Consider the following 23,573-nt stretch of genomic DNA (forward strand, 5'->3'; position numbering starts at 1 on the left):
TAAAGTCAGACCTACATCTCCTCCAGCTCTAGGAATGCAGAGTGAGAGCAGCCCATGCCCTTCCCTCGGTGCAGGAGTGGAAATTTCTTTATCCCATCTCAGCAACTCACTGGAAAAACAGTGACACAGAGCTGGTCACTTGAAGGCTTTAGATACTGCACATTTGTGCTGTGTTGCCTTTTAGGAGGTAAGTTGTGTCCAAATATACTGGGTTTTGAGAAGGATTTAAAAAAAAAAAAAGCAGTGATTACAATAAAGAATAGTACAATCCTGTGAAAAAGAACAGAAAATACAGATTTGTGGCTGATGGTCACTGCACTTCACAATCACCCTTGTAGTTTGCAAAAGTGAAATCAAGGAGAATGCATGGGTCTTCCTGAAACCATTTCAGGTGTGCTACTATTTGTTTATGCAGCTGGTAACAATTATTACAGACGCTGCTGGGGACTTTGAGACATAAAAAAATGACATACCCAAAGATGTCATAGCAGGAATGGTCTATCAGATAACTGAATATCCCAGCAACCTTTGTCAGGCTGACTAAAAACATTCTGCTTAGTTGAATACAGCTGTTACTTAACCTTGGATAGACAGGCACTCGTCACCCCTTACTGATAAAAAAGAAAACCCTAACAAAATGAAGCTTTTTTTTAAAGTTTATTTTGCAAATCTACCAATTCATTATATGAAAGTATGAAATCCTGTGTGGTTACATTAAACAGTTACATTACAATCCAGGTAATACAAATAACCAGTACAAAGTTAGTCTTAGGTACTCTTGGGTAACAAGTAGATTTAATATTATTTAAAATAAGAGTAAGTCACAAAGAAGAGAAAAATAGCCTTGTGATTGTCAAAGAATTTAGTTTAAAGCAAGGAAATCACTGTAGACCCTCCTTGTCCTAGAAAAAGTTAAGAGAGAAACACTTTACATCATCTTTCAATGTTAATGCTCAATTAGATGCATCAAACAAATTTAAGTGCACACATCTACTTAGGGTAAGAAGAATAGTTCACAAGTTGTTTGGAAACTAGTGTCAGGTTTCATTCTCTGGAAATTACATTTACAGTGAAACATCACCACCATCCTTGTTTTCAGATGCATGAAAATCCTGTAATATCATTTGTAAAATACACCAGAGCTTCAAATCTGCTCTAATTGAATTCAGTGGGAATAGGATCAGTTACTACATTTAATAAGTACTCCTGATTTACTGAAATCCTTACGAAACAGGAATGAAATTAATTTAGTGAACAAAATACTGTAATAATTCAGCAAAACTCTTAACTTTACTATCCAGCAATTGACACTGCAACTGCATTTCTGAGGACCTTTATGCATGATCATTCTTTCCTCTCCACCAGCAACAGGACACGCAAAGACACCACGTTAACTGTGCTTAGTAACAACTCGGAGCTATGTAAATAAAGTATGAAAATCAAAGAACAGATTGAATTAATCTAGAAACTGCTCTCCTGACGCCCATCTGACACACCTCTAGTGTCATTCTGCTGCCTGTAAGCTGCCATTTCTGGTGAGACATCTGTCAATCACAATCACATAACTGCTTCTTAGCAAGCAGTTAAATGGAGCTTTGATTTTGTAGCTGCATCTCTACATTGCGTACGTAGTTCAGGACAAAATGTCCAAGATGCTACTGCTGCATATAGTGCAACAGTTTCATAGAAGCAAGGCGAGCTGTTTATGGGGAAAAAAGGCAGTTGCAGGTACAATCCTGATGACCTGTGGCACAAAGGAGATTAAAACAGTTCATTCACTCGTATAGCCTTTACCTTTTTCAACTAGGACATCCAAAATGGTGCAAACCCCCAAATCTCCACTCATTCACGCGCAACAAACCTGCGCAGCTCATTGTAGTACAGAAGTGAAGCCAGCAGCATCTTAGCAAGGCTTCTAAGAGAACTAGACATTTATCCACAAGAGTATCTTTAACACTGATCACCTCAAAAAACTTAAAGAAACCAGACAAGTTACACAAAACTATACAAACTTTTCACCTGGACATAAAGTGCCATCAAACTATGGAAGCAAAAAAGAGTTACTCTTGCATGCAGTGGCTACTGTAAGTATCTACAGACGGCTTTATTCCCCTGAAGCAGATAAAGTTTGCTACAGTCTTGAAAATGGTACCAAGTTGGTGGGAATGGTACTATAACCAAGGCTAGCAATTTTCTTCCTTCCTGACAAACACCACTCTTATCCAATACGCCAAAGCCAACTAGGCTGCATTTACTGGTGGCTGACTGCAGAACTTTCCCCAGAAGGTAGTTTAAAATGGTAATAAATGCTTCAGTTTCCCATTCTCCAATATGATACGATAAATATAATTTGTTCAGACCCTTTGCTAAAAGCATGCGTTACAACAGACAGCCCCACCCTGTTATTACCACTGTGCCTGCTTGTTTTCCATCTCTACTCATGTAAATGTAATATCAAATCCTCTTAAGAATCCTGAGCAGCCGTCCAGAATCACTTGTTCAACTGACATTTCTGTAATAATAAGGAAAGAAAAAAGAGTTGTGGGAAATTAAATGGTGCTCTTGTTGCCAAGTTGTTAAAATTATATGGCAATATGCTTCCAGTAGTTGTAAGAAATTAATTTGTGGAGTGCTTACAAGCCTTACATCTACTAAATCTCAACAGGATATAAAATGCTATTTAAGTGATAGAACTTACAAATGTTAAGGAGAAAAAAAATCAGCACCAAAGAATGAAAAAAGAAACTAGGTTCTTGACTGCACTCTGCTTCCTCAAGGCGGGATCTCTACAGCTGAGGAAGCCATGCGGGAGAACCTTGGTGAAGCACTTATGTGTGTACGTATGTCAGCACCTGCACCTCTCCCTTCTGCCACACCTCTTCAGCGGATGAGGCAGGGCACGTTCAGTGAGTTACTCCACTCCTGTAAACAGTGTCTGGCAAACAGCTCAGCCAGCCCCTCTGCCAACCACCCCCTCTTCCACTGCTTTCTGAAAGCACTAGCCAGAGCAAAGCAAGTATCACTACTTTTCACCTCCTTTATTATAATGTTGTTCAGAAAGAAGTGCCTGAGACACCTGATCTGTAGATGAATTCATTTTTAAATTATGCCACTACGTATTACTGTCATTGTTTTCTCACAACAATGTCAAATACAATATAAAACTTTGGATTTTCTATAGTGAGTAAAATCAGCAAAGTCAAAAGGCAGACAGTGCTGGCAGTGCTGTTACTGCTCAATTCTGTAAGACAGAACCAGGGTAAGGCGCTTTGGTAATCAGCACCAAGTTGAAGTGACAAGCTTTGTAACAACAATTCACTCTCCACGCGCTAGAGTATGTGCAAGTTTTCTGCAGATGCATGGAAAACTGAGACCCCCTGGTTGTTCTCTAAGCTGCTTTGAAACTACAATTCGTTTAATCCAGCAGCAGATCCTGGTACTATTCTTTTCCTAAGTACAGTACATTTTGATAGCAACATAGAAGCACACGACACAAAACAGATTTGTTCAAGCTCACCATGGTTCTGATGGGCCACACGCACCAAGAGGCAATTCAAAAAGAGTACACAACTCAATTCATCAGGACAACAACACTTACTCAAATGAATTCCGGCTCACTTTGTGAAGGAAGAAAGATTTCACAAATGAAAAGAACTTATTGCAAGTGGTACTGCCCAGCTTGGCCACTTCTAATACAGATCAGAAGTATCAGAAGCTACCAAGGAGCCAAGGACAAAGAATTCCTGTTTTGTAAATATTTTAGATATAGCAAGCTTGTTTTAAAAAGAAAAGCCACTGCACAATATTCCAAATGGCCTTCTCTAACAGACTTGAAATCGTTAGATCAACACTGATGGGAAATGCAGATTTCAGTAGCAGTTCTGGCACCTTGCAATTTGGAAAACTTGTGCATATAGGACTGAGGCAGCTTGTTCGCAGACCCCTTTCTTGCAGTATCCTAGGGTCACCTGTGCTTTCTTCACAACAGCGTATTGCTGGATTCAGCAGGTGCCTTCCTCAGAAGGCGCAAACTGGCAGCTATCGTGAGAAACAGTGTCAATGCTCTGCACTTCTGACTGTGGGTGAATGGACACCTGAACGGCTATCTCTTGACCTTGCTCATTCATGGACCCATCGTCTGAATCCCCAGCTGGTGAATCGCTGCGCTTGATCTCTGGGTTGATGGGGTATATCGCAGCTTGGGTACCGCAGGTTTGGGTCTGTTTTTCCTCCTCCCCAACTTCATCGGGATCATCAACTCGCACAGCCTCAAAGATCTCCTCCATGAACGCCCGGCAGTTAAGGATCAGAGGTGGAAGGGGAATGCTTCTGGCAAGCTCTTCAATGTACCGAGCAAACTCCATGGTCTTAAACTGAGTGACTTTGGCCAACTCTAGTGTTTTGGCAGATGTAATGATAGGGATACGCTTGGCTATCTCAAAAGCCTTCTGAAGCTTCTCAGCCCCTTCCGTCCTGAAGAATTCATTGATAGCCTTCTCTGTTTTGCGGAGGTGACTGCTCATCATGCACAGACGAGTTATGTTTAAAACGAGGGTGATAGCAAAGGCAACGAGGCACACAATCATGTAGTAAATACTCATGTCTCCTGAGGTGAAGATAACCCTCAGGGTGACTGTGTAATACAAGGTGTCATTATGATTAACACCTGCACATGTATATCGCCCCCGGTCAGCAAAGTTGACCTTTGTGATGTTAAGGGAATTATCGGCAATCCTCCACCGGCCACCTGGAGATTCAAAAGAAATAAACTGAGCTAATGAAACAAAAATCAGTAGGTAAACTAGACATGTGCTGTTTGCTCCGTCGACAGGAGACAGAGCTTGGAAGTAAGCAGTTCATTTCTAGCATAATACAAACACTACACCAAGGACTGAAATTTCCTTTTCATGCTTGTGATGCAGAAAGCCAGTTACCAATCCTACTGCTTAATGGTAAATTATTCTGCACGCTTGCTACTCTGGTTTTTCTCCTTTCTCTCATCTGTACTTTCTTGTGTGCTTTCGAACTGCTAGCTCTTTCTGACAGAGAACCTAATTCTTAACTAGTGCTTCTTGCCCACTGTGTAATATTATGTTGAAAGACCGTCCTCTATAAAGTCTAATTTTCCATACGCTCGGAGTCAAAAGTCAAGTGACCCATAAAAAAGATCAGAGTCTGTAAATGGCTCTGCTGGCAAAAGAACCCCAGATTTTTTTGAGACAGTTTTCTGCTGAGCATGCAGTGCTGAATTACAAAACCCATGTAAAAAGAAATCAATGAAAGAAGCTAGCTTTATACAGTATTTCCTATGCGTTTATAACTTAGGAGGAAAACTGTTTTCATAACTCATTCTTCTAATTACTCTACTTTGAACTAATCTCCAGATGGCATTATAACTACCAGGAGGTTACTGAATGCTTAAGGCAGAAAGATGGCCTCCAAGAAGATCCTATCAATTAGCTTGATGACCTTAATTAATACTAATAGAGTAGAGAAAACCTCATGCATTTCTAAAAGACATTATTTTTTGAAAATTAAAAACTACAGGGACAGAACTCTAAGAGCCAAAGGCTAGGAAAATATATTCTCCCTCTTACAAAAGGGTTAAATAGCATGTATTTCATTGTTGACCATTACAAATTGTGTTAGTTTCCACAGTCTCACTGGTGCATAAACCAGAAAATATATGTAGTAAGTTACCCCATGCTTTAAAAAAAATCCTGTAGCAAAATTAACACACTGATTGCCAGCTGGAAAAGGTCACAAGTTGTGGACGACTGTGTTTAATTCATGTGTTTGAAAAAATATAGTATAAAAAAGAGCAATAATAAATAAAAACATCAGGTAGTATCTGGTAGGATGCAGATTAATTTCTTCTATACTGAATACTGTGATGCCTCTTGAACGAAATGATTCTGTGGGGCACCACAGCAGGATGGATGGGCTAGGACAGGACTCAAGTATAATTCACATGCCACATGCCAGAGGGCAAAGGGCTCTGTCTTGCTCCCTCCTTATCTCCCAACTGTAAAAATGGGAGGATAGGCAGGGAAAATGATAATAAAGTCCCAGAGGTTTTCAGATACTGTATAAAAGGGGAATACTGGAGGATAGAAAACAGCAGGAAAGCTCACCTTCATCTTTCTGTTCAAGCAGGTGTCCTCTGGAGTTATACCAAAGAATATATTCATACTGGCTGATGTTCAGTCTACATTCAATTAAAATACTGGTCCCCTCTTTGGCTATGATATCATGATGTACTGGAGAACTTACTAAAGCTTGAGACACTGTATGAAGTGATGCATTGAAAGACCCAAAAGCAACTGTCCTGTTAAAAGCTACATTTTCTGGTGTAAATCCAATTGAAAGATCAGCACTAACAGTCAAAATTAACAGGCAATAGCTGAGCTTCATGGAAAACTAGAGAAAACTCTTTTTTCATTTAATTTGGAGAAATGAGGTCATATGATATTAAGCTGTCCGTATTGCTTTGAGACAGGAGAGGAGGCTCTTGATTTGTTCAGTGATAGAAGATGTCGTGGATCCAAATGCACTTTCAAGACCATCAATATTAGAAGTGGAAACTGGAAATCCAACTGAAAAAAAAATTAAGTTTATTAATGATAGCAAGCTTATGGCGTATTCAAATTTCATTTTCAGTAAACAGATTTCGATTAGCATAATATAAACTGTCAGCCGAGAGGTTCCAAATCAGAGCTTTGCTTGGAACACAGTAATGAAACGAGGGTAAGAACGCATTAGCACAACCTTCAGTCCTCTAGATGTTCATCTTCCCATCCAAATAAATAATCTCAGGAACAATAATCATTAAGTGGAAAAAGGTTTTAAAAAAAGAATGAATTGTTCATACTACTTGAAATGCATAACTATCTTTAGGGTCAGAAAGTGGATTCTGCATTTGTTAACCGAGAAAAAGTGCTTTCTTAATAGAGGAAGAAAAGCAAGAAAGAGGATATAATTTCTGCCTCCCTACCCACCAATATCAAAGTGCTTTGAAGCCCTGTTTTTTTAAAGCCAGTCTTTCATTTAGCATCTACAGAAAAACCAAAGCGCACACACATCTGATTTTTAGCATTTATACATCTACTTACTTGATTTTAGAGGCACAATCGGTGTTAGATGTCTAAATATGCTTACATAATAATATGCTTATAATTTGTGTTGGGAAAACTCTCTTGGCAGTTATCTGCAGCCACAGAGAGGAAGTCCCTTTCTGAATAGCAGGACACCAATGTCTAAACATACTTCCTTTTTTGCAACCTCTCTTGCTGCTGCTGTATTCTAACTCTGCCTCTTTTTTTCTTGTTTGTTTTACAGTAAGACCCTGTTGAAAATCTTTTAGTTTATGCTGCTACATCTCAGTGGTCTTGTTTATCATCTGCTCTACCCAAATGCTGCCCCATATTTCACAGCAATTTGAAAAATTCTTTTGTCTAGGGACAGAATTAACACTCTTCAAATTAATGTGCACAAAAGATATTTTAAGACATTGGAATACACCCTTTACTTTCATGTTCTTTGCACACAAGGATTTTCCTTTTTTGAAAGCCAGAATAAAACCAACTTGTAACAAAGTGAGATGACACCGATAAGAGAAAATCTGTAATCAATCTTCCTGGAAGCTTGATTCAAGAAACTTTCTAATCCAATATGCATTCCCTGAAGTTACGATTCCATCTAGACTGCTCCAGAGCCCTAAGCAACAATTTACAGAGTACAGAAGCCACAAGCCAAAAAGTTATCTTAAAGAATCTCACTTCACCCCATTGACTGTGACTTTGAATTTATCTCCTTTTCTTCTACCAATAACAAATGCTAGTAGAGTTGAATTTCATAAATATTGCAATACAAAGGAATAAATTTTCTTAATAAATGTTCTTAATAAATAATGCAGACACTTCTCATCCTTCCAGAATCACTAGTTAACACTGCCTAAAGGAGACAGAAATCCTGTCACTTATGAAAAATAATGTAATATAAATAAATACAGGTGATTTGTACTAACTGTGTTTTCAGCAGAGAAAAATTAAGCATACTGAAGAATGGGAAAATTTGCTGATAACACACTACCCAGACTAGGAATTTTTTTCAGTTAATCTGTTGAAGGTCAAACCAGATTCCAGACTTGACATCTGATGAGAAACATGGTATCTGACCCATTTCTGTTGTGGTTATTGCCAAAACCAGTTTAACAAAGAAGGCAAAGAAGACAGCTGTGTCCAACTCTCCTTCAAGCTTGACTAACCAACTCACCCACTGAATCCTGCAGGAGAAACTGGAAAACAGGCTCTCCACTTGTTTCCCTGTAAAAAGCAATCCCTTCATCTGCCCTCTTTATTTTTTATTGGCCCCACTCTGTTCTCTATCATGCCTCTTGTCCATTCATATAACATGACACCAGCGCTGAGAACTCAATTATACTGTTGTGCTGAAGAAGCTACTTTCCCACAGCTAAATGGTTAAAAACAGTACGAAGGCCTCTTTTGTTCCTGTTTTCCACCAGTTACACTTCAGGAAAAGCGTTACCAGTCCCGCTGCCTCTGGAGAAGAGCATCCCAGCCACATCAACTGGACAGGTCTGAAAAAACCCCAATACTAAGGTTGCTGCTGCTGAACAACTATTATTCTGTTTGAAGGAGTGGTTTTATCCTTCCTTTTTTAGACCCCTAGTATTTTCAGTGTTTCAGAGCCTTCAGAAGACTGCTGACATCTGACCTGTGTATTTTGGTAACCTTGTGCAGATTTCTTAAAGGCAGGCTGCGCACCATTAGTAGTTTGTGGACCACTGACATTTGGATTGCCAGAGTTGCCATTTGAGACTCTGTCACGACTTGGGCTAGCAAGCGAGAAGCTGCGGTCGCAGATCTTCTGCATACATCGCTCCACAACCCAACTGCCTTCAGTTAAAAATGCCACTGCACTTAATGGCTTTTGCATGCATTGGGACTTGACTTAACAGCATTTGATGTAGTTACAACTGATAATAGCTCTGCAGTAAAGATAAACCCTTATCTTCAGTATTGAATCAAACACACAGAATAACTTATGGTCTTCTAAAACAATAACCTCCCAACTAATGTTTTAGATTTATTAGAGAATAATTCCAGTACCTCCTGTACTTTGCCTGTGTTATTGTCATTTTAAATTATTTAATTTAAATTGTTAGATTTCCAGGTGTCTGTGACACTCCTCCTAAAATGACATTAGGAACCTCAGTCAATTATTTAACACAAGAAATACTCAGCAACATTTTCCCTCATAAGAATAGGATAATTATCTTCAGTAATTGCATATGCTCTCTGCTATATTTGCACTGAGCTTGCATAATGTATAAAACATTGGTGATGGGTCATTGAATTTTACTATTAAACTCTTCGAGGTCCGATTTATTAGAAATTGTTTGTCACATTTCACTTCTGGAAAAGCCATTATTGCTAAGCAGACAATGATCTCTCACCGCCAAGTGCTGCGAAAAATAAAATGATTTGCGAAATCCATATTCTTCAACCATCACACTTATGCAAAACAGCTGCTGGAGCTGATAAAGGATCCAAAAAGGATAAAGCGTGAACAGTGCCAACATCACAATTCTTCAAGAAAGCATTAAGCCCAAGCAAGATGAAATGTGCAGAATAGAAACTGGCTATTTTACAACCGAACCTGAAGTTGAGCTCAACATATTTAACCTTTATTAAACCATAAGTTGCAACAACAAATAGCAGTGGAAAGATAAAAATCCATGATGCATACACTTGTATGAGTCATCTTTGGCTCTTATCCTGAAAAAGTGTATCTGTGTTTAACCTAGAGCACTGTAAGTAGTCCCACTGAGGTCAATGGAAGTGCTGATAGTACTTAAAATTACACGCATTTATAAGGCACTGCAAAATTGGGGCCTAAGAGGTTGCAGGTTATATAGCTTTACATTCACTGCTCATAACATCATTTCATACCTGGAGAAAAGTGAAGCAATAAACCAAGACACATCTGACAGACCACAGACTGCTCTAACTGACTGCCACTTCTGGCACACGACGTGGAAACGCATTTTGGCATTTACAGCAAGCTAATTGGTAATAACGCACACTAAATCGATCTAAATGGATCACTTCTGCACACAGCACACCTTCCTACTCGCAAAGCGGTGCCTTGCAGAAACAAGGCTGCTGTGAGGAACCCGCGAGGCCCTTCTGGTCCTCTTTCAAATCTGGGAGCAGTACATGGCAGAGCCCTGAAGACATTAAATCCTGGAAAGTTTGTGAAAACAGATGGCGCGGCCTTGACAAGATGTTCCCAGTGTGGGAGAGGCCGCAGGGAGGGTTCACCCTCTGCCGGCACCAGCGAAGGCTCCTGGGGGAGCGGCTGCACCCATAGCCCAAAAACCCACAGGAAATCTCACCGTGGCTGCACCCACAGCCCAAAAACCCACAGGAGATCTCACCCACACGTGGCTGCCCGCCAGGACGTGGTGTTTTGCCGTGTACGCGGTCCCTTGGCTGCCTGACACATGTCACGGGGTAACTCATGAAAGACAGGGGATCGGCTGCACACGAGAACAAGTGTGTTTTTCCCTCTGTCAGCTAAAACCAATCAGGCACAAAACTCCCCCAAACGGGACCCCTGTCCCCAGCAGCCCCTGCCCCACACGCGCCCAAGTTCGCTCGTGGAAAAACCCCGCTGGAGCTGGGCTGCTCGAGGCAGCGGGGAACACGACGTACATCCACACGATGTACATCCACACGACGTGCATCCACACGACGTGCATCCACGCTCCCCCCACGGCAGCCGAGGGAACCCGGGCCGCGCCGGCCTGACGTCACGGGGGCCTGACGTCACGCGGGCCTGACGTCACGCCAGAAGACCGCCCCCCTCCCCCAGGCAGCGTTTCCATGCCAAAACAGCGCGGTAAGACACAGGTCCCCCAACTTCTCCCGCAGCAGCGGGGTGGGCGCGGAGGGCCTGCGCGACGCTCCGCCGTCCCCCCCCCCCCCCGCCTCCGACGTCGCCAGGTAAAGCCTGGCGTCACCGTAACGCTGTGAGGCAGCGGTGCACGGCTCTTACCGGGAGGAGGGTGGCCAGACCAGGCCCTCTCCCGCCCGCCCCCCCCACCCCCCCATCGCGTCCCGGACCGCCGCGCACCTCCACCTCCGCCGGCCCCGCTGCCCGGACGTATTTCCTCGCACGTCCTTCCGGCCTGGGCCGCACTTCCGGGATTAGCCGGCGGGTGCCGCTCTGCGCTTCGCCTCGATGGTTACGGTCCGCCTGACGGGGGGAGCGCGGGGCTGGCGGGGCGGCCTGGCCTGGCGGGTGAGGCGGGACCGGGACCGGGACCGGGCCTTCGGAGGGCCTGGGGGCACAAGGGGCTCGGGGGGGTCTTCTGTGGGACAGGGAGTCCCAAGGGGAGGGGGGTTTGGGGGCACTTGGGGGTCCCCTGTGGGGCAGGCGGTACCGGGGGGGGGGGAGTTGCGTGGGCAGCTGGGGGTCCCCGTATGGGGCAGGAGTTCCGTGAGGGGGCTTTAGGGAACCTGGGGGTCCTCTGTGGGGCAGGTGGCCCCATATGGGGGTTTTGGGGCTCTAGGGGTCTCCCGGGGAAGCAGAGGCACAGGGAGGCCCCCCCCCCCTCACCCCCTCCCCCAGGGCTGGGGGGTGCCCCGGGTAGGGACGGGCCCGGTGGGAGCCCACCAGCGGCCGGCCGGCCCCGGGGGTGCTGGGGTCGCTGTGGGGTCCTGCTAGCCGCTGTGGGGGGGTCACGGGGAGATGGGGTGGGGGTCCCCAGCCCGGAGCTGCCCTCCCCGTGGTGTTGGCCCTTCTCCGCTTAAAGCTGACAGAGTCCCGTGGCTGGGGGTAGATGCCCTGGTTGCATCAGAGGCTGCCTCTCCGGGGACACAGCTTCAGGCCGGTGGCGATGCCGGGGGGCTGTGGGGTGCTCGGTGTGGTCCTGCCTGTCCCTGCCTGCTGCTGCTGCCTTCCAGTTACTGCCCCGGAGCTGGTGAAGTGCTGCCAGTGAAGCCAGCAGGAGGGAGAAACCTCTGCCCCGTGAGCAGGCCGCAGCGTGGCAGCCCTGTTCGTGGGCACCGTTATCCCTGATGTGCGATGTCAGGGGCGGTTGCTGTGGCAGCTGGAGCACATCTCAAATTCTGGGTGGTTTGAATGCCCTGGAGAAGTTCAGCCCTAAATACAGAAGCGAACCAGTTGCTGCCTCCCTACCTGCCTGGCATTCTGACCGCTATCCCCATTTGTATCTAACACCCTTCAAAGCAACCATCCCAAGCAATTTGTTTTTTCTTTTCTTTGGTGAAGCAAGTCATGGATTTAATTATCTGAGGACCTTTTGTACCTTTCATTTGCTTTTCAGACTTGGTGACCTGCTTCTTTCCTGCGGGGAGGGTGTGTCGGTTAGATAAAGCCACGTGTTTCTGTGGGACTTTAAACTTCCAAGTGTGACATTTCTTCCAGTCAGACGTAACTTGGTATACACACTTGCTTAAAAACATAATCTGTTTGTGCAGGTGTGTGTGGCCACGTGAAGGGATTTCTGTCTTAGTTGTGTTTCATGATTTAAAATGCAAATGTGATGCTTTTGAACTAGTGTCAAAGTGTGGAAGGGAGTGATTATTTTATCTGCTTTGCTTTCTATGGATGTTTGTAGTCATGTCTGAGAGAGACAGTGGTGGAAATCTGAAAGAAGAAACCTCTTATGAAGATGAACAGAAAGCAGAGGAACTTGGCTGCACTGAGAGCAGTGAAGAGAGAGAGCAAGAGCTTGAGCCTGTGCCTATGACGCGCAAAAGACCTGAACCCAAACCCCCAAGTCAGCCTGCTGCTACAGAAGAGACCACAGCTGAAACCCTCAAGGTATGTTCCTGTGCTTGCTCTTAATAACATGACTTAATGTTTCATGGTTTTGAGCACAGAAGAATTTTGACCATAAGCCTCACTGCTTCTTTGAAAATTCACATTGCTGTTTATCGGAAAAGAAGAAGCTGCACAAAAGTTGCACATCACAGACTGCTTGCGTTCCTCTCCTCACCATAGTACCTGCATCACTCTCTTCTGCTTTTCTTCATCAAAGGTCTCAGATTCTCCTGCTGGAGTTCAGACAGGATGGGGGTACTGGGGAAGCTGGGGGAAATCTCTTCTGTCAACTGCATCTGCTACTGTAGCTACTGTAGGTAAGGCTTTTTCTGGTATTTGATAAATATTTTAACCATGCTTCATATCTCAAGCTAGTGCTTTTGAGCTTGTTTCTAGAGAAGGGGATTTCTGTTATAGCAGCAATTATTGGAAAAATGTTGAGAGAATCATTCAGTTAGTGGGGAAAACTTGTACTAAAAGGTACAGTGAGATTAAGGACACATGCACAGCCAAAATGACTTTCAAGTTTTTAAGGTGTTTGCATAATTTTCAGCTGGTATTTTAAACTGGTATTCAGCTGATATTTATAACTTGATTTAAAAGCTGGGGTGAAACCTGAGTTCATTACATTGGTAAGCATCTGGATAGTGGTAGGTTTTAGTGCTGGGTAAACTGTCTTGAACAGGAAGAATCCAGAATAATGAGAAACAATATGCAGCCCTAACCCTGTTTCTGTTCTGATTTCTGTTGTATCTCGTGTTTAAAGTAATACTGCTGTCTTCTCTAGGTCAAGGTATTTCAAATGTTATAGAAAAAGCAGAAACAACCCTTGGGATCCCCAGTCCTAATGAAATATCTTCAGAGACTAGAGATGCTACAACAGGTCAGTTTTTACTGCATAAGAACACCACTGAAATGTTTCTCATAACATAATCAGCCCCAAAATAACATCATTTACCCTGCATCTGGCTGTGTGCTAAAATAATACTCTATTGCATACTTCTGTTATCTCTGAAGAGTAGGTAGGAAAGTAATCCTAATTCTAGCCCTGCTCCTGACTGACTCTTGGTGTTGGTTAATTTTCTCCACTCTGCAGCTGACAGGATCTTTCTGGGGAGTGAGGAAATTAATTTTCTGCCTTCTAATGCAGGAAGCGAGAATCCTTGTGCTAGCAGCACAGATGCAGTTGATGATGGCAGTTCCTTTCCTATTGCTGGGGCTCTTGGAGTTTTATCAACGATCTCTACTGCTGTTCAAAGCACAGTGAGTGAGTTGGGAACACAGGAGAAAATGAGTTTAAGAGAGTGTTGGGTTTTTGCGTTTCATCTGAAACATCGTAAGAGGAAACTTCAAATTTTTACTTTTGTGGGACGAATGGTGAGAAACTTTCAGCCTTCAGACAGTTTTTATTCTGTGCCTTGCTAACTGGCACTTAATGTGTAAGTCATCTTGAATTTTGATAGTTCTGTATTAAATGTTGATATGTAACAGAAAACCTTAATAGTGGACTGTGTGGTGTGTGCATTCCCATGCATGTCACCCCTGTACTCTTGTTATCTCTGCTCCTTTTCTTTGGAGTATTCAGGTAAATGCAGGGTCAGACTTATTGCCGGAATGTTTCCACAGAACTGTCTAGAGATGAAATCCATTGTCCTCTTCAAAAACTTCTGTGAAACTAGCCCAAATTGCTTGGAAATCAGCTTGCTCCTGTGACCGTGAGAAACGTACTTCAAAGGAACCCATTACCCTTAGAAACTGTGCTTTTGTGATCTGCTGTCTTGTCAATTTGCCCATGAGTCTGAAAGAGCTGCAGATGGAAAGCTTGCTTTTGCTTTTAAGGCCCAAACAAGAGTTAGCAACCAAAAGCCACAGGTCTAGTGTTTTCTGACTGGAAGGAAGAGAACTAAATACTTTAATGTGCTGAGAATCAGCCTGTTCACAAAATAAAAATATATATTTCCTATTAGATTGCTGCAGCTGTCTGAGTGCTCTATTAAACTGTTGGATGATAATGTATTGTGGCTCCTTCCGTGTCCTCCTGCTCTTTTTGTGGCGATTAGGGTTGAATTTTAGGGTGACAAGGACCAATTTGGCTTGTATGTGAGTGTCTGGCATAATATTGTTGATATAAATCCCCCAGTTCAATTTCTTCAGTTGTATAGCCTTCTGTGAGTTTTATGTGCTGTCTATATCCAAATCTGTTTCCTAGGGAAAAAGTGTTATTAGTGGAGGTCTGGATGCCTTGGAATTCATCGGGAAAAAGACAATGGATGTAATAGCTGAGGGAGACCCTGGATTCAAAAAAACAAAGGGCCTAATGAACAGAAACTCTACGTTATCTCAGGTATAGCAGTTCCTTATCAGCTCCTCATTGGTTTCTCTCATTTTTTTTCTCCATTCTTTTGTGGACCTGTCAATTTACTATTGAACCAAAAGCCTTCTCTGCCCATATTCTGTATCTTCTGGCACTGACCCAAGTCCTCTGCTTTTCTTTTTCAGGTCTTACGAGAGGCAAAGGAGAAAGAAGAGCAGCAGACAGCTACTGAGGTTACCATGGCTACGGAGAAGAAAGCCCATTATGGGTTACTGTTTGATGAGTTTCAGGGTCTTTCACATCTGGAGGCCTTAGAGATGCTTTCCAGAGAGAGTGAATCAAAGGTAATGGCCTTGAGCAATTTGTGTTCTATTTTGAGTTCAGCTGAGCAGGGAAAAAAAGATTAGAAATACATGTATATACATGTAAAATCAGGTGCTCAGAACTTGCTATGAAGTGATTGATTACTCAACTTCACTTTGACCCCTGCATTATGATCTGATGTTTACCCTGGGAGCATTATGTCCTGTCCTCAGCTCCTAGAGCCATTCTCTTTACCCAGCTAGCCTCAGTTCCTGCATGTCTTCAACAGCTTTTCACAAGTTACTCTCTTGTCATACCACTTGCTTGCTGACTTGGTGTGGAGGAGAGTATTGTAAGCACAGCAGAGATTGTCCTCTCTGTCTTGGGGCAGGGAGGAGGGCAGATCAGCACGCAATTTCAGAAGTCATTCACTTTTTTATGAAAGAAATTACTTGAATAACTCCTTAAGAATTCATTAGTATCTAAGGAGACTTCAGAAATAGGTCTTTTTCCCTTTCTTCTTTCCTGTAGGGAAATACCACTTATTCATTAATGTCAATCTGTGATGTTTTCACATGCAATGTAAGCCAGTGCTGCATCTTCCATCCCCTTTCTTTTTCTTGTTGGATTTATGATTCTCTCTTTGGCTGTGCTGCCCCTAACTAGGTGAAATCGGTTCTAAATGCCCTCTCTGGAGAAGAGTTGGACACACTGAAGGAGGAGATGGAGCAACTCAAAGAAGCATTTTCTTTACCTGAATTCTTTGATGAAGAGGAGGAAGAAAAGAAAGGTAAGAGAGCCCCAGGCTCTGGGAGGAGAAGCTGGTTCTCAATGAAATTCTCAGTGTAGAGCCAGCCAGCCCTGAGATCACTAGCAATGGGCATGATGCCGAAGTTAAATTAGCCTTTAGCTGGATGCTTAATCCTAAAGCTGTCTGTGGCCAGGAGCATGACAGGTAGCAATACCCTTCATCTCTGGAAAGCTGCTGTGCATTAATTTTGTAGCAGGAACGATTTCTTGCCAGAGCAGGATTAGAGTTGCTTGACTCCAGGGCAGTCAAGCAAATGGAAAGAGATGCTGGGTTCCCCTGACCATGAGGGAAAGACTGTGAATAGAGTTGTCCAACCTGTGGGAAAGCAAAAAGCCTTTTTATTTATTTTTTTTAAGTAAGAGTTAGCCACACAGACCAAAACACTCAGAGGTGGCTCCATACACAAGAGCCCTGTGATTCTTGAGGATTATGCAGATTTCAATGTAAATTTCTTCATTGCTTTTACCTAAATGGTTCATCAGGGAGGGCTTACACACCTGCACCTGCTATCATTTAACATTTAATGTATCTTTTATATTTGCACATGATGGATCTCACAGCCTTCCCCCCACTGTTAACATCTGCCCTGCCATATAAAACAGGAGAACTGTAGACTTTAAGTGATATTTCAGATTCTCCAAGGTGATGGGCACATTAGTGCATTATAAAATGCTGCCTGTAAAAAAAAAAAAGTGAAATTACCTTGGCTACAAAACCAGAATTGAGAAAGCAAAAGCTAACCTTCTGGTGCTGGTGTCTCCACCTTTTCAGAACTTACCTTATAAATTGTTTTTAAAAAGACCAGGTTTGATGCATTCTTGCCTGAGTTGATGATTCAAAGAGAAACAAAGGAAACAGTTGACAGACTTACGCAGAGCTAGTTGTGCATTGAAATGCTGCTTATTCCTATATCTGTCCTTTGTGTGGGTTCTTTAACCTTTCCTGTCCTTTAGGAGAGGAGGAGTTCACAAAAGAAGTGACAGAGTTGTTTTCAGAATTGCGTATCTCCTCAAAACCGGACAAACTGATCATGGTGAGTTATTTTCCATCTTCTAAAGGCTGGAGAGATTCCTCACAGGAGCTGTTTCTCAGTCCTGCTTTGCTTGTGAAAATATCAAAGGCATGAAAACAAGCTGTGTTTTAGATCCTTTGGCAATGGTAGGCAAAAGAGATGGGCCTTTTCCTTTGACTTTATGGGGCAAAATTATGTTCTGTAATGTCTTTGGCTCTGAAGCAGTAGGCACCAGTGTGTCTTTGCCCTGTCACTGGGCAGTAATAAGTGGTGGCAAAGATAACCGAGAGCAGTAAACCTTCAGCCACCACAGTGAAATCAACCTACAGACATGAATTGAAGCCTTCCTCTTGGCACAAAGCAACTGGTTTTACTATGTTGAGAAGTTGGTATGAGGAAGAATCGCCTTTCTTGCTTTCATTTCACTACCCTTCAGATCCACCAAGTGGCAGCAGCATTCTGCAGACATGTTTTTCAAGCACCTCTGTTAGTCGTGGTCTTGCTGGTAAACTCCAGCACCTGGTGCTAGACAAATGACGGCCCTCAGCTACATCAGGGCAGCCAACCCTCTACAAAGTCCTGAAGGCACTAGGATCATTTGTCCTGGTTCTTCGCACTACATAGTTGTAGCTGTTTACATCCTGTAGAGAGATCCAATACTCCGTGTTTTGTGGTATGCAGGGGGGCTTCATTCCAGTCATTAAATACTATGGCATATCTTCATACAGGTGAGGACATCTGCTCATGAATGGATAGCACAATTCAACAGTAGTCTTCCTGAAGAAGAAAAAGAGAGTGAAGAAAATCAGGAAGTAGAATCCAGGGATGGTGACCATGATGCTAAAAAAACAGTAGAGGTAACTAAGTAATGAAGGAAGAGAGTATCTGACCACAGAGTGTTTATCTGGTTGCTAAGTTACAGTTGTGATTCCCAGAGTTTATGGGTTTCTATTTCTGTGCAGATTCTGAGGTCTGAAAGGGCAGTGTAGTGATAGTATTTTGCATGATTCCCTTGTTTTAAATAATAAAAGCTGATAGTTTTTGTTTGGTGTGGGGGATCTTTTTAAATCTTGCAGGATATTCATGCATTTGCCATAAGAAGTCTGGCTGAACTGACAGCATGCTCCATTGAAATGTTTCACAAAACCGCAGCTTTGTTTCTACGTGGTCAGAAACAAGAGGTGGCAGCCACAGAGAGAGCCAAGACCCTTTCACAGTAAGCTAATCTCTTAGCCAATGTGTAGCATATAATTATTTACGTACTGATTAAACTGTCTAATAATTCTTTGCAAATCCATGGGATACAGTGCTCTTGAATTCTGCATATGTGTTCAAAGTTGCAATGGGTGGCATCACTGTCTTCCAGTAGAATTCAGCTGTCTCTTTCCAGCTTAAAGACATTTCTTGATAAGAAAGAGGAAACCCTCCTTGAAAGCTTTTATATAGTTAAGAAGGTTTGCCCTAAGCTTGTGCTAGTTAGTAGATAAGACATTTAAAATATGACAAAACAGTTGTATAAAAGTGATTCTTAATTAGCTCTTTGTTAATCATTTAGTATGTTAGGTATGTGATATTGTAAAATTAGGGCAACTAATTAGTAGACTGGTCTTACCAATAATGCATAACACGAGATTTTTCTTTTATGTCGGGAGATACTTGACAAGTGTATGAAATATGCAGTACTTTCTAATTCGGAAAATGACACTTGTCAGTGGAAAAAAAAAAAGTAAGTTAGTACTGTTCCTTCTTGAATGGATGTGTCTGTCCTCTGAATGCTTTTTCAGATCTTCAGCTTTAATTATTTCTTTTTCCATTTTTCCCCTCCTTAATTTATTTGGCGAACTTCTGGATCTTCATACACTGTTTATATGCCCTATATCAGTTTTGGTTTAATTTAGCTTTATATGCATGGAAACAAGGTATTTGTGGTTTAGAGGAATGCTAAAAGGAAGTTATTCTTGTAGACTGTATTTACTACATGGTTTTCCCCACTCTTCCACAGAATGACAATTGTGCTCTGTAAAGAACTGTCAACTTTCTCAAAAGAGTTTACTACGTGCTTAACGACTGCAGGGGTAAGAGTAACACCATAGTTCTTAGGAATGAGATGTGGTGAGTTGATTACAGCCTTGGGATCTTCACCACGAAGCACTTTTTGTGTTTGCACATTTATGTATGCATTTTTTGCCCTGTGAACTGGTCTTCTAGGTCAGTGTTCCCCAAATTGTGGCAGCTGAATGTATGCTGAGCTTTTGAATGCCTCCTGCTGCATTCAGCCTGGCACAGAGTGGGGGTGGGAATTGGTGCTGACAGTACTAAGGAGACGGAAGAAAATAAGGTTTGTGATCCTGTTGTGGATTTTCCAAAACACTTGGGTGTTACTGAAGATAATATCATTATCTCTAAATCCTCCAGTTGTCCATAGTTCATTTGAAGATGTAATGTGTGTAGTCATATAGGACTTGTGTTGGGCATATGTGGGTTACTTTGTTCTTATTTGCATGCTGCAAGGCCAGTCCTCTGCAGCTTGTGACTTAGCTTTCCTATAGTCAAGGGAGCATGGTGATTTTAAACTTACTGAGGATTTAGCTTTATCTTGCTTGAAGAAATGTGATCAAATTTTCAATCAGGATAATATATGTTTGATCTCTGCAGGTCAAAGAGAAAGCAGATGTGCTTAATCCCTTAATCACTGGAGTGTTCTTGGAGGTCAGTTACGCTAAAGTTAAAACTTTAATACTTAAAAAATAGATACGCTGTTTTTTCCCACTTCAGTATCCTTATGCATGCCAAGTTCTCTAACCCATGGTCTAAGATTTTGCTTACCTATCTAATACCTTAAAAGTTTTAATAAATGTCTGTAGATTTGCACAAGAAATTAGTTACTTAGTGAAGAGTGAGGCTTACGTGGTCTCAGCTGACAGTTATGATGGGTCCAAAGACACATATTAAATGCCACAGTCTGGATTTCTAGAATTTAAATGTCCCGAGTCAAACATTAGACGAGCTCAGAAACTAGCATGCAAGAATCCCAGCCCTTCCTAGCTGTTAAGTTGGTTCTCAATGCTTGTAAACTTCTGAGGTGTGGTAGGAAATGGGTGTTTCCTGTTGGTGTGTTCTTCCTTCCTGCCACAGCATGCTTATCCTTCACTTTGAAATAAATTCTTCTCTTCTGTTATCAAAAAGAGTATCCTACATCTGGATTGCACCTGATCTTGTCTGGCAGTTTGTAAGCCAGTTGCTTTTTTGCCTAGTGGCATAAAGCCCCTCAAAAACTTAATATTAAATTGATTTCTAGAATGAAGCCTTCAAAATCTGACAAGCACTAGGCTTCTGGTTTTTATGTGCATTAATCAATGCTGTTTGAAATGAGTATGTAGTTAGCAAAGCTGATTGGTAGCATAATTATTCATGTGTGTATTTTGATTCTTGTTTTCATAGGCTTCAAACAGTGCTTCATATATCCAAGATGCCTTCCAGCTCTTGCTGCCTGTACTGCAGATCTCTCTTATTGAGGCTAGAACGGAACTATCACAGTAATAAAAATCCTTCTAATTAAGAACTTTTTGACCTTCCCACTTCATAGTTTCCGTACTGGAGAATGATGTAATAGCTCTTATTAAAGGGAAAAAGATTAACTCTGATCGCTGCTGCTGCGAGAACGGTGATTAAATGCAGTCTGGCAATGACAGCTCTTACAGCACATTGAGAGATGTGATTAGCATAGTCCAGGCTGGTGGACAATGTGACAGACTTGAAGTGCAGATTGCTTCTCTGTTTTCATGGACTGTCTGTATCTTTTCACTGAAATCCCTCTGCTGTATGTGTTAACAAGCTCTTTGGAGAAGCTCTCTGGACTGTGAAGACAATGCTGGCGAAAAGAGGAGCAGCTGGCTAGTTAAAGAGTTAGCTAAAATCGTGGTGTGATTTTTAAGTCAGAGAGACATAATTAGGTTCCTGATAGCTCTGCATTGGTGTTGAAGTGAATATTGGATAGGAGGTGCAAGAAAAGGCAAATATTTATGATTATGAACCTTGCAGTTCCTAGGCTGGATGGAAAAGAGCAGAGAAGATTCCTTATCAAGCCATTCTTGCTGAAGAGAAGCCCCAGCTTCCTGAAGATGTCTGTTAATGACTCAGGGATGTGGGACGGGGACTCTCACTAGGGTGCTGTTTCTCATTCTCTTGCAGAGTGCTTGCTTCAGCATGAGCTGGGAAAATGCTGACCCGGCCCTAGGAATGTGGGTACTTTGCTTTATAGCAATAAATGAGAACTGGCTAAAAGGGATTGATTTGTGTTTGGGCAATTTAATGAGAGAATTCAGCAGGAGGATTCCCCTTTTTCCGTGCAGCTTGACGTGTCAGCCACAGACTGTTCACAAATTCAGATACTGCTTTTCTTCTGTTTCTGTGTAAAAACACTATAATGCAATGCCCCTTCTTGGAAGGTATATTAAAGTAGGGGGAGAGGAAGCAATTTGGTTCTGTTAGCAGGAGTCCTAATTTGTCACAGAAGCTGCTCCACATATGGTATCTGTTTCTTTGTGCTGTGAAAGTTCCCTGCTTTGGTCTTTTTTGCAATTTCTATCTTTTGAGCCTGCCCACTGGGAGGGAGCAGCCTCTGTTGGAATCACAAGAGCAGAAATGCACAGCTAAAATGGAACTTCAAGAAGTCCAGACTAGCCAACCAGAGGTGACCGAGTGTCACACCTGCCTCTGTACTTGCTCATTGGTAACAATGATGCTCAAATCCCATTTCAAAAAATCTCTGGGTTTTAGCAGGTCTTGCACATTTCTGCTGTGCTGAAGGCTTAACATTCCTCTGCTCTATTTGTGCAGTAGAGAAGTGTTTTTATTATTAAAATACCTTTTGGCTAATGCTCCTCTGATTTTATATATATGGAAAAAGCTTTGCCTTAGTTGTGGTTAGACTGATCAGATCTCTAAAGGGAAAGCCTTTTTTTGTATCTTAAAGAAAACTAGACTTGAAAGGAGTATGTCTGGGGTAAAAAAATCTGCACTACAATAAACTCTGTATTTTTTTTTTTCTTCTTTTGGTTGATAGCATTATTAAAGAAAGGATTTGTTTTGACAACCATTTCAGTTAAAAGCTATCAAGATAGTGGTGGGCACGAATGAAATGAGAAGAAAGAACTGCGTTGTTTTTTTTCCTTCTCAGCCCTGACTGTGGTTTGTGGGGCAGGGCTGGGTGCTGCTCTGGGGCTGGGACAGGTGGGCTTTTCTCATGGCAGGGTACTGTCTCATAGGAAAGAGGGCTCTCAACACAGGCTGGGGAGTGAGAGCTCCCACAGCTGAGCTCCCAATTCCTGCATCCATGCAAAATGGCAGCTTTGCTCCTGCCGCAAAGCCAAAATTTACAGAAATGTCAGAAGAGAAGAAATAAAGGTAACGGGGTTTTATGAAGCAGCAGCTGCTCTTCTTGCAGATAAATTCTACTGACCTGCAGTGCTTTAGCATAGAGTAGTTTAATAATTAAAGGAAATGAGATTTATTTTTTTAAGATGCAGACAGTAATTCTTTCAATCATAGGCCCACCTGGATTTTGTTATAGCAGCCAATAAGGAAACGTGCACCGGTTTCACTTGTGTGCCAGTGCAAAGACTGCAATAGATAGCCAACAAAAACAGTTCCACAGTTGCTGAAATCTTCCCACCCAAAGGATTCATCAGAATTCAGCATCCAACTGTCTGGAGGTCTTATTGCTCGGCCTTGCCTTGTGCATGAACCTAATGAGAGCTGGCAGTAATTTGAGCACTTCTGGTACTGTTTGGGGAGGTGAGATGTGGCTGAGAATAGATAAGAGTTAGCTAAGATGCTGGCAGTGACTTGGAGGGGGGGGGGGGGGGGGGGGGAGGCCTTCCACAATTATTTTCTTTCCTTGGGAGAGATTCTGTTACTTGCAGCTGTAAAAGCTGCTTCCTGGCAGCTGCTGTGGAAAGGTTTAAAACATAAAAAAGGCTTGGTCCTCTTGATGGGCTTTGGGACTTCCTCCCAGCCCTTGCCCATCCAGCTTCCCAGGGACTCATTTTTCATTATGAAAACATACACGTTCAGTAGCAGCAAAACCTTTGACATAGGCAGGATGAGCAGTTGTCCTTGTTTGGAAGAAGCAGTAGCTATGTTGCTACTGGTGGCCCCGACCAAGGGTACAGCTGTCCCAGGTCACCTGCAGCACAAATTAAATGGTCTGACTCAGAGGCAGGAAGGGAAGAAATGGCAGGAGGAGAAGGAGGAGG

At 42.6% G+C, this 23,573-nt stretch overlaps 2 protein-coding genes across 4 annotated transcripts; one reads left to right on the top strand and one right to left on the bottom strand.

Annotated features, from left to right (window-relative positions):
* Positions 1–648: 648 nt before the first annotated feature.
* Positions 649–11,225, bottom strand: MFAP3 (microfibril associated protein 3). 2 transcript variants are annotated; one of them, XM_049829314.1, is made up of 3 exons: positions 11,161–11,225; positions 6,135–6,596; positions 649–4,747 (listed from the first exon to the last, which is right to left on the bottom strand). In XM_049829314.1, exons 2-3 carry the CDS (start codon positions 6,412–6,414, stop codon positions 4,002–4,004), a joined length of 1,026 nt encoding a protein of 341 aa, XP_049685271.1. In that variant the 5' UTR covers positions 6,415–6,596; positions 11,161–11,225; the 3' UTR covers positions 649–4,001. The 2 variants fall into 2 exon arrangements, with proteins under 2 accessions (XP_049685271.1, XP_049685272.1); XM_049829315.1 differs by lacking the exon at positions 11,161–11,225 and adding an exon at positions 9,975–10,034.
* Positions 10,812–21,604, top strand: FAM114A2 (family with sequence similarity 114 member A2). 2 transcript variants are annotated; one of them, XM_049829311.1, is made up of 14 exons: positions 10,812–10,926; positions 12,671–12,876; positions 13,094–13,193; positions 13,664–13,759; positions 14,027–14,139; positions 15,086–15,220; positions 15,376–15,534; positions 16,160–16,283; positions 17,258–17,337; positions 18,045–18,173; positions 18,393–18,532; positions 19,319–19,391; positions 19,972–20,025; positions 20,758–21,604. In XM_049829311.1, the coding sequence occupies exons 1-14, from the start codon at positions 10,911–10,913 to the stop codon at positions 20,854–20,856; spliced, it is 1,524 nt and encodes a 507-aa protein (XP_049685268.1). In that variant the 5' UTR covers positions 10,812–10,910; the 3' UTR covers positions 20,857–21,604. The 2 variants fall into 2 exon arrangements, with proteins under 2 accessions (XP_049685268.1, XP_049685269.1); XM_049829312.1 differs by lacking the exon at positions 10,812–10,926 and adding an exon at positions 11,235–11,328.
* Positions 21,605–23,573: the final 1,969 nt, after the last annotated feature.

Source organism: Accipiter gentilis, chromosome 26, assembly GCF_929443795.1.
Source record: "Accipiter gentilis chromosome 26, bAccGen1.1, whole genome shotgun sequence".
In the NCBI taxonomy this organism is placed as follows: Eukaryota; Metazoa; Chordata; class Aves; order Accipitriformes; family Accipitridae; genus Astur; species Astur gentilis.